Source organism: Tachypleus tridentatus, chromosome 2, assembly GCF_004210375.1.
Source record: "Tachypleus tridentatus isolate NWPU-2018 chromosome 2, ASM421037v1, whole genome shotgun sequence".
NCBI classification, from domain to species: domain Eukaryota; kingdom Metazoa; phylum Arthropoda; class Merostomata; order Xiphosura; family Limulidae; genus Tachypleus; species Tachypleus tridentatus.
The window spans coordinates 54,485,302-54,500,272 of NC_134826.1; the positions used below are offsets into that span (position 1 = coordinate 54,485,302).

At 31.0% G+C, this 14,971-nt stretch overlaps 1 protein-coding gene across 2 annotated transcripts; it reads left to right on the forward strand.

Annotated features, from left to right (window-relative positions):
- Nucleotides 1-219: 219 nt before the first annotated feature.
- On the forward strand, nt 220-9,001 carry Cchl (Cytochrome c heme lyase). Of its 2 annotated transcripts, none has more exons than XM_076487555.1 (5): nt 220-300; nt 2,270-2,567; nt 4,578-4,849; nt 5,457-5,540; nt 7,119-8,658. In XM_076487555.1, exons 2-5 carry the CDS (start codon nt 2,289-2,291, stop codon nt 7,336-7,338), a joined length of 855 nt encoding a protein of 284 aa, XP_076343670.1. In that variant the 5' UTR covers nt 220-300; nt 2,270-2,288; the 3' UTR covers nt 7,339-8,658. The 2 variants fall into 2 exon arrangements, with proteins under 2 accessions (XP_076343670.1, XP_076343671.1); XM_076487556.1 differs by lacking the exon at nt 220-300 and adding an exon at nt 399-537 and having other exon boundaries at nt 7,119-9,001.
- The last annotated feature ends 5,970 nt before the right edge of the window (nt 9,002-14,971 follow it).

A 14,971-nucleotide genomic window follows, 5' to 3' on the forward strand; every position in this document is an offset into this window, starting at 1 on the left:
TTATTGTTTAACCAAACAGAAATTATTTCAATTTTAATAAAGGAATTTCCTTTGTATTCAGATCTACTCGAACTAGTCTACCACTCAAGATAAAGAACAGGATGTTTGTATAGTCTGCATAAATTTGTATTCATATAAATTTGGTGTTGTTACGTAATAGTGGAAATAAATTTTATTTTATTTCAAATTATTTTACATTGTATATTGTGCATTTAGTTGCTAATATGAATAAACACACTAGGTGGCGGTGATTACGCTCTTCTATTAAGCCACATGAAGCCCTATTGCTTATGTTGTAATGTACGAATTTAGTTCTTGTATTTTTCTAAACTAACTTGGATGTTGTTGGTTGTTTTTTTTTAATTTAATATAGGTTTTACATCATATATTAACTTCATCCTAAGCATGTGTGTGTACATATAGACATATATGTATCAATATTTCTTGTATTTCCGATTACAGTACTTTAGTTGTAGGTTTACTAGTACAAGCACTACTGCAAGGATACCCTATTACTGGCAGTAGACTAGTTGTAAAGTACGTATTAATAGTATTACAAGTATAATATATAGCACATAGAAAAAATATTAGTACTCTTAAATAGTACTACATAAAGATACGAGTACCAGATATATTTCATCAAGATCTAGGTCGGTATAATATATATCAACACAATCGCGGAAGGGTTACTGTAAATTATAAATGACCCGTATCGAGGGATTATAGAAATTTGCATTAACTGTATTTAAGAGCAGGGCTACTCTGTAGCTTAAGTAAGCTTGAGTTTTGAAATATCTCTCTCTCCTTGGACTTCACAAGAACAGGAAAAATTTACCCTTGGTTTAAAATGCTTACCAAGTCCAATTTGTAGTTTTTGTGAATGTTCTTATTGTTTTGAATAAATTTGTTTAATAGGAGATATTATTCATAATGATTTATTCATTCAATTTTTTTTTATTCTTCTGTCTGGTCAACCTATGATTCAGTTTCATTTCCAGTAACTAAGTTATAATACAACCAAAAGTTCCAAAACTGCATGCCAAAAATAGTTCTAACAGTGATGATGCCCAACTGATAAATACATTTCATCATAATTATTTTTGGTATTTAGCTTATGGTGTTTTATACTTGTATTTGTAATAGAATATAAAACTAGCAGGTAGCTTTCTTTGGTTAAAACTTATTGGTAACTTCTAGAAGTCTGTATCAGTTCATTGAAAACCACCACTATATTGGCTATAAAGCAACTAAACAACACATGGTAGATATATTTGAGTTCATGAAAATAGTTTCAGTGAGTTTTGAAAGTAATGCCCAGAAAAACATAAGTAGCAGAGCAGGTGCTTTGAGTACTGTGAAAATGTTCTTTATATTTAAATGTTAAACAAGAACTCTATTATAGATTAGATACTGTTCCTTGAAAGTTTGTTTTATCTTGCCAGTTTAACAAAGTTTTACTAAAAATGAAGCACATAATTAAAACATTAATATAATACACTTGTGTATTTATTTCATGTCTACTTTATTACACACATCCAGAACTAGGCTGAATATTGTAGGTAAACAAAATAGATTGTTAGGGAGGAAGATTTGCAAAGACTGTCACTGTTGTTCAAAAAAGGAACATTTGAATATTGAAAGTCATTTTACTATGGAAAGTGTAATGTTAATCATTAGGGGTTTGTTTAGAAAGAACTAGCATAAGATGCATATTGATGCTATGGATAAAGAAAATTCAGTTTTTTTAAATTAAAAGCTTAACTTTCAGTACAATATCTTAGAAAACAACTAATAAAGTTTTGGGATTTCTGTTTAGAATTTTGGAACAATGAGAATGTTTGGTAACTTTAAGATTGGTTAGGCTTAACTTGATATACCATATGTAGTTCTTGTCCTCTGGCCACATGAAGTATATCATTAAGTTATGAAGAAACTTTGTTTAAAATACCTTCTGACTGTGGAAGGAATAATACCTAAAGCTTATGTAGTTAGTTTTCTGTGAAGTAGTTGCTTATTCAGTGTTTTGTAGATTATTCCAGTTTCATATATGATAATTTGTGACTTAAAAAGTTCAGTATTTATCAAGACAAAATGAACAAAAAGTCAAGATAAATATACTTTAGTTTTTATCATTTAAACTTCTCATAAAATGTGTTAATGTAATAATAAATTTAACTGAAGTATCACTTCAATAAAAATTTATAAGTTGCTGTTAAATGTCTTGTAGATACTATAATCTTAAATATTTTTATACTGTTATTAATTCTAGAGTTAGATAGTGGTGAACAATGGGTAATAATTCATCTGGTGTTCAAGTTTCTGGACCCATGGGTGTGGTGACTGTCAGTGAGAACAAAGAAAACTCTTCAGAGCAGGTGAAGCAGTGCCCGGTTCAAGGTGTAGATAAATTCAACAACTTGCAGAATGACAGTAGTAAATCTCAGTCAGCTGCTTGTAGATGTCCACTGGATAAAGCTGAAAGCCAATCATCTGGTCAGTTTTATAGTAGTGAATGCCCAATGAGAGCCAACAATAAGGAAAATGAAAATATTAATCCAGCAAACATGGTATTTTGACTTCTGTTTTCTGATACAGTGTATATCAGTTATCTGATTGAAAAATGTTTTTTGGTGTATAAAAGCTAACAACAAACTCTAGGAGCAAAGTAATTCCTTAACCTAGTGTGGAACAAGCAGGGTTTCATATCCACTGGAAAATCTGTGACTTGATTTTGTATGTTATATTTTTAAACATTAATGTACATTGCCTTGTTTTATTGTATAATTTAATACTTCATATTTGACTTGTGACTTCTGTTCCTTGTACAGTTATATAGAGATCTTGAAATGTTTATACATGTTAGTTAGCAGTCAAATGTCCAAAGTCAAGCGGTCGTTGCTGGTTTATGTTCAGTTGTACTTTCTTTTTATGCTTTGATACTTATTGGAAAATTGAATACTGAACCTGTCTTTTCTGTGAAACTTAAACATATGCTAAGTATTGTATCTGTGAAAAAAGCACAACTTTCTTTTATTGAAAATTTATTAATAACTTCTTGATGTTTGGCATGTCCTGAATACATTTATAGTTCTTGTTAGATGTAACAATAGCCACAGTGAGAACACTGCCTTACAGCAAAGATTGTCTTTTAATTATTTGATCTGTGGCTTCAGCTTTGTATCAGTTTCATCAAAATGCATTTCTGGGAATAAAACATTAAATATTGTGAGCAACCAACTAAGAACATTTCAGGTGCTAAACAGCTGAAGGTTAAGTCGTATTGTTTCTTTATTTTACATGATATGTGCTGGTAAGGGTGTAACTAATAGTTTACTGGTGACATAAGAATTTTTTAGTATTTCTGGTTGTGTTGAAGATTTTGAAGCACTGTTGGACAAATATATGCTAAGGACAGTTAGTTATAAATAAACAATGTGTTTAGGTTATAATTTGAACTACCGTGTTTCTCCGAAAATAAGACGGCTTATATTAATTTTCACTCCAAAATATGACACTAGGGCTTATTTTTGGGGGATGTCTTATTTTGATATATTAAAAAAATGAAGTTACAAAGTAAAACTATTAAACTAACCATTTAAAATAAACTATTATTAAACTATTAAACTAACTGATTAATACTTAAACAAACTAATTAACTAATTATTAAACTAATTAATAAATTAATTTTTTTTATTTCTTTCCTCTTCCTGCCACTCTTAACTAGGGCTTATTTTAAGGGTAGGGCTTATATTAAAACTATCCCCAAAAATCACACTAGGTCTTATTTTATGGGTAGGTCTTATTATTGGAGAAACACAGTATGTATTTAATACAGAAGTAGCTAGTAGTAAAGTTAATACCATTTTATGTTGTATTTATAGATGTATTGAGAAGTCAACATAGGTAGTTATACTAATGTCTAGTTAGGCCTCACTTGGAATACTACATACAGTTTTGGTTTCATTATCTAAGAAAGGATGTTGATTTATAGGAAATTGTTCAGAAAAGGCAGCTAGGATGATTCTGGAAATATATGTTTAGATCTTAGTTATATTAAAATAAGAAAGGTAAGAGGTAATATGATGAAATTGACAAGGTTGTCTGTATATTAAAGGTTACTATATCTTCATGCTATATTCTGATAGCACACAAGTTTAGATTTGGCAAAATCAGGCTAAGCTATAGTTAAGACTGATTTATGGAATGAACTATCATCGGAAATTGTGGAGGCCATTACTTTACATGACAGTTTCCTGGAAAGTAAAGAGTTAATTTAACTTTTTAGTTTTCTCTGGTGTAGGCATGTTTGAAAGAATCAAAGAACCATACATTTAAGTAGTTGCTTGAGATATATTCTTGGCAAATTTTACGGTGATTTATCGAATTATATGGGATGTGTATATCTTGATTTAATGATTAATATAAACTGAGATGACTCACTAGAAGAGGACTTACAATTTATCAAGTGAACTTGATGAAAATACATTTTACTTAATTCTTGGTTTAGTTTCTGGTTACTTTACGTTTGTTTATGAGTTCTGGAGACATAAAAAAAAGAAGTCCTATCTTTAATTCAGATGCCATCTCCAAACCAAAAGCCCGCCCCTGACCAGCCCTTTCCTCTGTCAACACACAGAGAGAAGTCAACCATTCCTAAAGCCGGAACAGAGAACAAAACATGGGAATATCCATCACAGCAGATGTTCTGGAATGCCATGTTGAGAAAAGGGTGGAATTGGCGAGAGGCCGACTTAACCTCAGAAGACATGGCTCATATTATCAGAATCCACAATGTGAACAACGAAGTTGCGTGGCGAGAAGTGTTGAAATGGGAGGCTTTACACGCTAAGTAAGTCACAACCGTATTATGTATACAATGAAAATTGCATCTGCTTGTGGTCAGCCAGCAGTTTCAGGAGTCACCTGTACTATGTAAAGTGTAAATTTTATTATGAACTATAGTAAACTTTGTAGGTGCAATTCGAAGTATATCCACATCCTTTGAACTTGTAAACATATCTTTTGAAGTTGGTCAGAGTATCCTGTAACTTAACATTTAATTAAATTTGTCAGTCCTAAGAAAGGATAACCACTTTTATACTTAAGACCATGATAAAACATTTCTTAAAAAAAGCACAAGATGATCTCAAAAATATTTGATATTTTTGTCATTTAACTAGCATGTTTGTCCATAGAATAATTTTTAGAACCCAGCCAACTTCCACCAATTGCATAACAATTATTTTACATAGAATGTTTACATAAATATTGTAATGATCATAATATGAAATCTTTTAGGTTAAGCTATTTATTATAGTTTATCCAAAATTAACCAATTGTTTAAAAAAGGATTTTCAAAAACTTGAAAATAAAACAACTGTTGCTTGTGAAAGATGTGTATGCACTGTTTATAGTTGTTTGAGTTTTGAACAGAGAATGTGTTCATTTACATTTAGGGAATGTGACTGCATCAAACTGAAAAAATTTGGTGGTAAAGCTCAAGATTATTCACCAAGGGCTAGAATAAGAAGTTTGATGGGGTAAGTACCACATGAATTAAGTAAAAATTAAATAATTGATAATAATAAGTTTGATGGGGTAAGTATCACATGAATTAAGTAAAAATTAAATAATGGATAATAATAAGTTTGATGGGGTAAGTACCACATGAATTAAGTAAAAATTAAATAATGGATAATAATAAGTTTGATGGGGTAAGTACCGCATGAATTAAGTAAAAATTAAATAATGGATAATAATAAGTTTGATGGGGTAAGTATCACATGAATTAAGTAAAAATTAAATAATGGATAATAATAAGTTTGATGGGGTAAGTACCGCATGAATTAAGTAAAAATTAAATAATGGATAATAATAAGTTTGATGGGGTAAGTACCACATGAATTAAGTAAAAATTAAATAATTGATAATAATAAGTTTGATGGGGTAAGTACCACATGAATTAAGTAAAAATTAAATAATGGATAATAATAAGTTTGATGGGGTAAGTACCACATGAATTAAGTAAAAGTTAAATAATGGATAATAATAAGTTTGATGGGATAAGTACCACATGAATTAAGTAAAAATTAAATAATGGATAATAATAAGTTTGATGGGGTAAGTACCACATGAATTAAGTAAAAATTAAACAATGGATAATAATAAGTTTGATGGGGTAAGTACCACATGAATTAAGTAAAAATTAAATAATGGATAATAATAAGTTTGATGGGGTAAGTACCACATGAATTAAGTAAAAATTAAATAATGGATAATAATAAGTTTGATGGGATAAGTACCACATGAATTAAGTAAAAATTAAACAATGGATAATAATAAGTTTGATGGGGTAAGTACCACATGAATTAAGTAAAAATTAAACAATGGGTAATAAGTTTGATGGGGTAAGTACCACATGAATTAAGTAAAAATTAAATAATGGATAATAATAAGTTTGATGGGATAAGTACCACATGAATTAAGTAAAAATTAAATAATGGATAATAATAAGTTTGATGGGGTAAGTACCACATGAATTAAGTAAAAATTAAATAATGGATAATAATAAGTTTGATGGGGTAAGTACCACATGAATTAAGTAAAAATTAAACAATGGATAATAATAAGTTTGATGGGGTAAGTACCACATGAATTAAGTAAAATTAAATAATGGATAATAATAAGTTTGATGGGGTAAGTACCACATGAATTAAGTAAAAATTAAATAATGGATAATAATAAGTTTGATGGGGTAAGTACCACATGAATTAAGTAAAAATTAAATTATGGATAATAATAAGTTTGGGGTAAGTACCACATGAATTAAGTAAAAATTAAATAATGGATAATAATAAGTTTGGGGTAAGTACCACATGAATTAAGTAAAAATTAAATTATGGATAATAATAAGTTTGGGGTAAGTAGCACATGAATTAAGTAAAAATTAAATGATGGATAATTTTAACATGATTTACTGAAACTCAGAATAGAGCATTGTTAACTTTTCTGTGTTAAATTAGTGGTTGTCAGTTTTGGTCTCCTAATGGTTTGTGTTATAGTTACCTGTAACAGTTTTGCAGTAATGCATGGTCAAACATTTGTTAATTTCTCAACAGGTATGAACTTCCTTTTGATAGACATGACTGGGTGGTTGATCGCTGTGGGAAAGACGTACGATATGTAATCGATTACTATGATGGTGGTAGTGTGGATATGCAAACAGGAAAGTTTGCCATCTTGGATGTCCGACCGGCTTTTGACTCCTTGGAGGCAGTCTGGGATAGAATGAAGGTTGCATGGTGGCGCTGGACAGTAAAAGACAACAGTGATTCTTGATATGACACTCTTTTGATGACTTTTTATTAGCAGCAAGTTAGTGAAGTAGAAACTGGCTGTTACTAGTGTGTGTGTGTGATCATGTGTATAGTTGGAACTAATGCGTTAGATAATTACAGTTCATGTCAATCTATTTTGTCTTAATATTGCACTGAAGATTAAATTTGGTAATTTATGATTTTTTTCATACCTCATTGGCTGCAAAATGTAGGTTTATTATGCTTAAAATTTACCCCTTTATGCACCAAATCTTATGCCCAACTTTGAATGAAGAGAGAGATATCAGAATTCTTACACCCATATGCATCCTAGGTTTATGACAATCAGTCCAGCAGTTATATTGTGAATGTTTGACAGACAGGAACATGTTTAATAATCACTTTCTGTACTCTAGTACTGTTTGTTACTTTCTGTGACTATCAGACAGTAGCAGGAAGTTACTGAAATATGCCACAGATAAAGTTGGTAAAGTGTGGTTATAAAGTCTTGCACGTAGTTCAGTGGACAATAGCTCGGACATGTTGGAGCAGTTTGAAACTTAGCAAGGTGTGACTGTCGTGACAAGACACAAAAACAGTTTGTCACCAGGCGTCTTGGCACTGACACATTTCCCATCAGTACTGTCAGTAGTTTGTTGTGAAGGTTGTACATGATCCACACTCTCGGGCAGTGGATGCAAGGACGTAGGTTGTTTAACGACAATTCGAAAAAATGTTTCATTTATTCTATGGTCAACCTCCTTACCACACAACATTAAAACTAAAGTACCTATTTAAAGGTACGTTACATTAACACAGTTTCATAACTGAAGGCAGCAGCCTATGCTAACAATCATTGTGCTATTCTTATGTCAAAGCATCTGAAATCTGTTGCATCAGAAAAACTCGATTCCACTGGGTGTACAACCTTTTCAAGCATCTGGAATGTATTGTTTTAGTAATCTCAAGCATAATTCTTAATTACAGAGTATTGCTACAATAACATGTTGCTTTTTTTTTTTTAATACAAGTTTTACTCACCATTATATATAAACATTGTTACCTTAGATACCTCAGGAGTACTTCCATTTCAACCAAGTATTTATTTTATACAGAATTGTACTAGATTACAGTTATTGTAATTGACAACTCACACAACACTTCAAAATGACTGATGTATGAGGAAACATTGTTTAGATGTTTTTCAGCTTGTGGTCTAAAATTATTAGCTGTCACTTATTTTTTGATCTAGAATATAAGTTATAAGAATGATTTAGTGTTATATATTGAATAATAAGTTATTTGAAATATTCGCTTTTGTTATAAAATAAACAATTGGAGAGAAGTACTACGCTTCTATACAAAAAAAAACACGAAAAGTTACAATCAAAGAAACTTTAGTGAATATGCAATTTTTTAGGAGAAAGAAAACAATCACACAATTTATAAAAATACACTTAGCCTACAATCACGTAATTACTCTTGACTGATAGTATAGATCGAAACGTAATTAGCAACAGTATTACCTCGCTAAACATTAATTACGTGAAGAATGTTCAGTGAGATCCTACTGTTACTAATTAGGTCATCAGAAAGCTTACTAAAACTTCTATAAAACAGCGAACAGTTTTAAAATAATATACAGTGTTTAATGATATGTGGAATATTAATAAACGTTTTGTAAACAACATTAAAGCTTGAATTTTTTTTTTTGGTCAGAATAAGTGTGAAGATATTTTTTATCCATTATTCCCGTTCGTTCGTAAAAAAAACGTAACCTTCAGTTAGGCTATTTTTAATAGCGCCATCTCAAGGTATTTCCTTGAAATAAATAACTGAGAATAATAAAAAAGTAGGCATGTATAATACAAACTCCGACATTTAACAAAAACACTTAATTTGCTTAAGTAAGAAAATTATTTTAACTGTTTTTTTTTTTAAATGAACGAAAAATTTTCGCCGCAATTATCTGTTATTTATGGTTATTATTATTATTTAATATTTAAGCCAAATATCTGTCATTCTGAAAATACGAAACTAAAATGTATATATTTTTTGCTTAAGTTTGACAGTAACAAGTGTTTTATCATATGAATAATGAAACATTATAGAATTCATAGTAAGTTTGTGCAAGTGTGATTTTTACAGAAATTCACAACAACTTTACATAAATGTGGTTAATTACACTTATTGTAAAGTGCTTATGAATTTATGTGAGGTTATAGAAACGTGTTTCAAACGTTCCATAATTTTACAGTAACGTGTAATAAACAGATACAAAACTTTAAACTGCAGTAAATTATTATTCACTCTCTTGCATATTAATGTGGAAACAGATGAATATACAATAAGATGTTTGTAGATAGCCATCAATTGTGTTTATCGTATTAATGTGGAAACAGATGAATATACAATAAGATGTTTGTACACAGCCATTTATTGTGTTTATCGTATTAATGTGGAAACAGATGAATATACAATGTTTGTACATAGCCATTAATTGTGTTTATCGATACTTTATCATTCAGAAGGGCCTGGCATGGTCAAGGGTGTAAAGGCGTGCGACTCGTAATCTGAGGGTCGCTGGTTCGCATCTCCGTTGCGCCAAACATGCTCGCCTTTTCAGCCGTGGGGGCGTTATAATGTTACGGTCAATCCCACTATTCGGTAAAAGAGTAGCCCAAGAGTTGGCGGTGGGTGGTAATGACTTAGTCATACACTCTAGTCTTACACTGCTAAATTAGGGACGGCTAACACAGATAGCCCTCGAGCAGCTTTGTGCGAAATTCAAAACAAACAAACAAAATCATTCAGAAAGCTAGTTTAACAAACATATCTGATATTCAAGCTTATTAAAGACCCGTTTTAAGTTACTGAATCTATAGAACCTCTTACTTGTCAGCTGTTTCTTTTGAACATTTTCCCTACCTTCTGTTGTTCAGTGCTAACAGTGACAAAGCTGCATTTAGTTTGGTTTCACGACAGCGAGAAATGCAATTGAAAATTTACAATTTTATTTCTAGTTAGCTGAAAATCTTATATTCGTTCATTTTAGTGTTTTAAACATGACTGTACAGGTTTCATTGAAGCGCTTTACATATGACAGTATTCAGGTTTCATTGTAGTTTTACTCAACAGTACACATTAAATGTGACAGTGTACCTGAGTTATATTGTAATGTTTTAATACGGTATACTTTAGTTTTATTGTATTGTTTAATAGTCTATTTTAACTTCATACTATTCCTTGGGTTTGAATTATCTGTTTCCAGTCTCAACAGAAGCCGGTTTAAAATTGAATACAATTCTTTAGCATCAGATGGCAGCACATCCACCGTAATGAAAGTTATGTTTGTGTTCTAAATAATAAGATTCATAAATTAACATAATCAAGGCTGTATATTCTATATAGTTTTACCGTGGTGAGTAGAGGATAAAGGTCATAAATATGGACTCGAGATATGGTACGCAATATCTTTAGGCTTAATATAGACTCAAAACTATAAAAGTAAAAGCTATGGAGTGAGTCGTATTTTGTGGCGATAGTACATGATGATGTTTTTGAATATTTACATAAAATTATTTAATGTCAATAAGAAGTGAAACTTGGCAGCAGAAGAACAAGATCATATTTTGAAGAAATATCCGTTTGATGTAAATTATAAGTGACAGGAGAAATGTGTTTAAAATTGGTCAGTCTAATGATAAGTCGATAACAAAGAAAGATTTGTTTGAAGGGAATCACTCAGCGATACGAAGTGAAATTATTCTTTTAAGTTTTCTATTGAAAGTAGGACCTAAAATTGAACATGTTTGTAGGAACTATGGCATTCTTGTTACCTTTAATATATGTTAAATCATATTGATACCCAAACATGAAAAACGAATAAAATTGTGGGAATTAATATACTAAAGAATACACCTACTTCCCCGCCTGACACGGCCAATCTGAGAGTCGCGGGTTCAAATCACGTCCTCGAACGTATTCGCTCTTTTAGCGAGAGGATGCCATAACGTAACAGTTAATCCCACTATTTGTTAGCACTAGCTGCTTTCCCTCTAGTGTATCACTTCTAAATTAAAGACAGCTCTCGAATAGCTTTACAACAAATACGGTAAAATTGGTTCTTGGATGAACACCAGTCCTAGCTGGTCTGATACATTGTGTATGTCCCTTCACTTCCTCGTCGAAAATTAGAGAAAAGTTAAGGTTGCCATTTAAAGAGGGACCGCTGATCCATAGCCTTTCTTTCCTAAAAACCTGGACCCAGAGTTTAGTTTTAATCCAGTGGGATGAAATGGAAATGATTTAAAACTTAACCAATCCTTAAAATGAGGGAAACAAAGGTACATGAAATGTTAAAGAAACACTCGACTTGAATCCATTCCACTGCAGTTCCGTCTCAGTTACTGACTCTGCCAAGAACTGGTTATATTTGATGACGATAAACTCACTTGAAGTAATATGTATTCTCAAGACGACTGGTATGAGTATTAAAACTTTAATTAAATTGAACAATTTAATTAAATTAAAGTACAGAACAACGTTTCTGACTTGTCATCATCATCTTGTTAAACTGAACATGATCCAAATAGCTCGAAACGTTGTTCGTACTTTATTTTAATTTAAATTATATTTTATTTGTCGTTAATAATTCGTTCCTCTCGCCTTTTGTAATCTTTTTTTGTCTTTTTTGCTAATGACTGGAGTAATTATAGGTATTAACATAATTCGCTTGCGTTTATATGTCTAGAACTATTCACTCAAGTTTCTCGACCAAAGGCTACAAACCTCATACACGCAAATTTTTCAGTAGAACGATATGATTCATGATGTCGTTGTCATCACGTGACGACTGGCTTCGATTTAGTGTTTTTATTTGCAAAGTATTTAATACATACCTTCCATCCTGTGTAATTTTCGTAAAATAATTCAGCGTTACATAATACAATTTCTATGGGCTTTCTCGACTTGTTTATGTTTTAAAATAAGTATTTACAGTTCGTTCAAAGATACATGTTTATCACTTAGTGAACACGCATTAAGATGTCTCTGCATATTCAGCTAAGTTTGCCTTCATTACAACTTTATATTTACTTCATTTAGCGATATTTTAGTTTCGGTTCGTTTCATACACTGCTATAAACACCCTCTAGCTACGTTTTTATTTATTACGGACTTTATTCTTCATTTTTGTAAATTTCTTTGCTTCAGTTCGTAAAACTATATCATGAACTGAACACTCATGTAACTGTTTCGTACTCTGTACACTATTATAGTTACCATTACTTTATTGTTTACAAATAGTCACCCTCCCCCTAATGGAAAAATAGAATGTCTGCTGACTCGCCCCCCTACAACAGGGTTTCAATACCCGTGGTGGGAAGAGCACAAATAGTCCATTGTGTAGCTTTGCGCTTAATTATAAACAAACAAACAAAACTTTACGTGTAACTTATCAAATAAAGTTACGCCTGCGTGAGTTTGTTTTTCTGACGCATATTTGTTTGAAACAGACTAGGATTTATCGACCTAACACAGAATTCCCTCAAGAAAGTGTAGCTTAAATAACGAATGAAATTGATGAAATAATGAATATTCAAACGAATGGCACAAAAACTAAAGTAAATGTTTCGTGGCTTTCGGCTCGTGTGTGAATAATTTATGATTTTTTTATCTAGGCTTCGTTACAATGCTTTTTGTTTTAAACTCAGAACCTGGAAAGTTGGTTATATATGTTGTGTCCATCGGAGGTTCATATTAAAGTAACTAAATATCCTGAACCTAATAGGATCTAAAGATATAGAAATTAAATGTTATGTATAGATTTTTTATTCCGCGAAGATGAAGTTTCGAGTTATCAGATTGTATGTAAAGGTTCTCGAAGTAAAATATATATATATGTATGTATATATGTGTATATATAAATATATAGGACTCGACGACTTTTACAAAATCTGATTTCTCGTCTTTCTTTCAATAAATACGTTACGGAATTAGTTCGCATTATCTCATGTATACATTATACGATGGGGGTTTGTTTGGTTCTATGTGTAACTGTTCTTACTAATAATCTACATTTTTTGTTATCTAAGCTTCATACTCTAAGGTCTTGTGGGATATCAGTTTGTTACACAACTTTACATAATACCTCATCCCATTATGTCAATGACGTCACTTGATTGTAGAACAGTGTATTAACACGAACATACTTTCTTTCACATCTGATTCCCTGTAGTAACGTGTTGATGGAGTGCAGGACGGAATTTAAAGACAAATATATCGTTGTGATTAAAGTGTCTATAAAACATAGCTGTGATTAAAGTCACAGTGTGCGAGCTTGGTTGCTTCTGAATTATCTATGGTACAAAAAGGTAATTTTCAATTATTTCTTTTTATTGCAACACGTTCATTTCTAATTCCTATATTCTAGAATTCCATCTAGTCTTTGTGTTTCTTTGTTAAAACACTCCAATTGGTTTTATAGTTCCTGTATTATAGAGCTACCTTTAATATTTGTAGTTCATGTATCCTAGAAGTTCACCAAAATTTTGTGATTATTGATTCTAAAACTACAAAGAGTTGTTTTCCAAACCCTAATCTGGTTACTACAAGGAGTTGTTTACCAAACTCTAATCTGGTTACTACAGGTGGTTGCTTGAAAACAAGAGTCTGGTTATTATAAGTAGCTGTGTAACAACCCCAGAGTCTGATGACTATATGAAGTTGTATACCAAATCAAAATTTGGTTACCACAAGTAGTTGTTTACACACTTAGATTGTGTTCACTGAAAGGGACTGATTACGAAATCAGCAATTGTTTACAGTAAATTAGTTTTACGAAACCGAAATCTTGTGGCAACAAGTTATTTAACGACATTAGAAGCTGGTAGCAGTGAAATATTATTTGCACACCCTGTGAAAGTGTTTTCACCTTAATATACTGTAATACTGAAAGAAACGTAACTTCTTGGCAATCTTGTGTAGAAATAGACTGATAACAGATGCATATAAATACACAGACTGATAACACGTGCATGGTGCATTTCTGTAATTAAACCTTGTGTAAAACATACAATTATAAATATAAATACGTTAACAGAGATCTCCTGTTAGCGTACAGTATGTAAACGTAAACCTTAATATAAATATTCACGTATAAAAGACACTATTATGACAAACTCAGTGTAGGTTAACATATGAATAAAACTATAATAATAAACTGTAAAAATTAACATATGACACTACAATAAGAAACTCAATAAAAGTTTACAAACAATAATATAATAACATACTCATTAACATTTAAGACAAGGCACTATAGTAGCAAATTCAATAAAAGTTAACACCCGACAGTATAATAAGAAAGTCAATAAATGTTAACACCCGACAATATAATAAGAAAGTTAATAAATGTTATCGTATGACACTATAGTAACAAATTCAACAAAAGTAAACACCCGGCAGTATAATAAGAAAGTCAATAAATGTTAACACCAGACAATATAATAAGAAAGTTAATAAATGTTATCGTATGACACTATAGTAACAAATTCAATAAATGTTAACACCCGACAATATAATAAGAAAGTTAATAAATGTTATCGTATGACACTATAGTAACAAATTCAATAAAAGTTACACCCAACAGTATA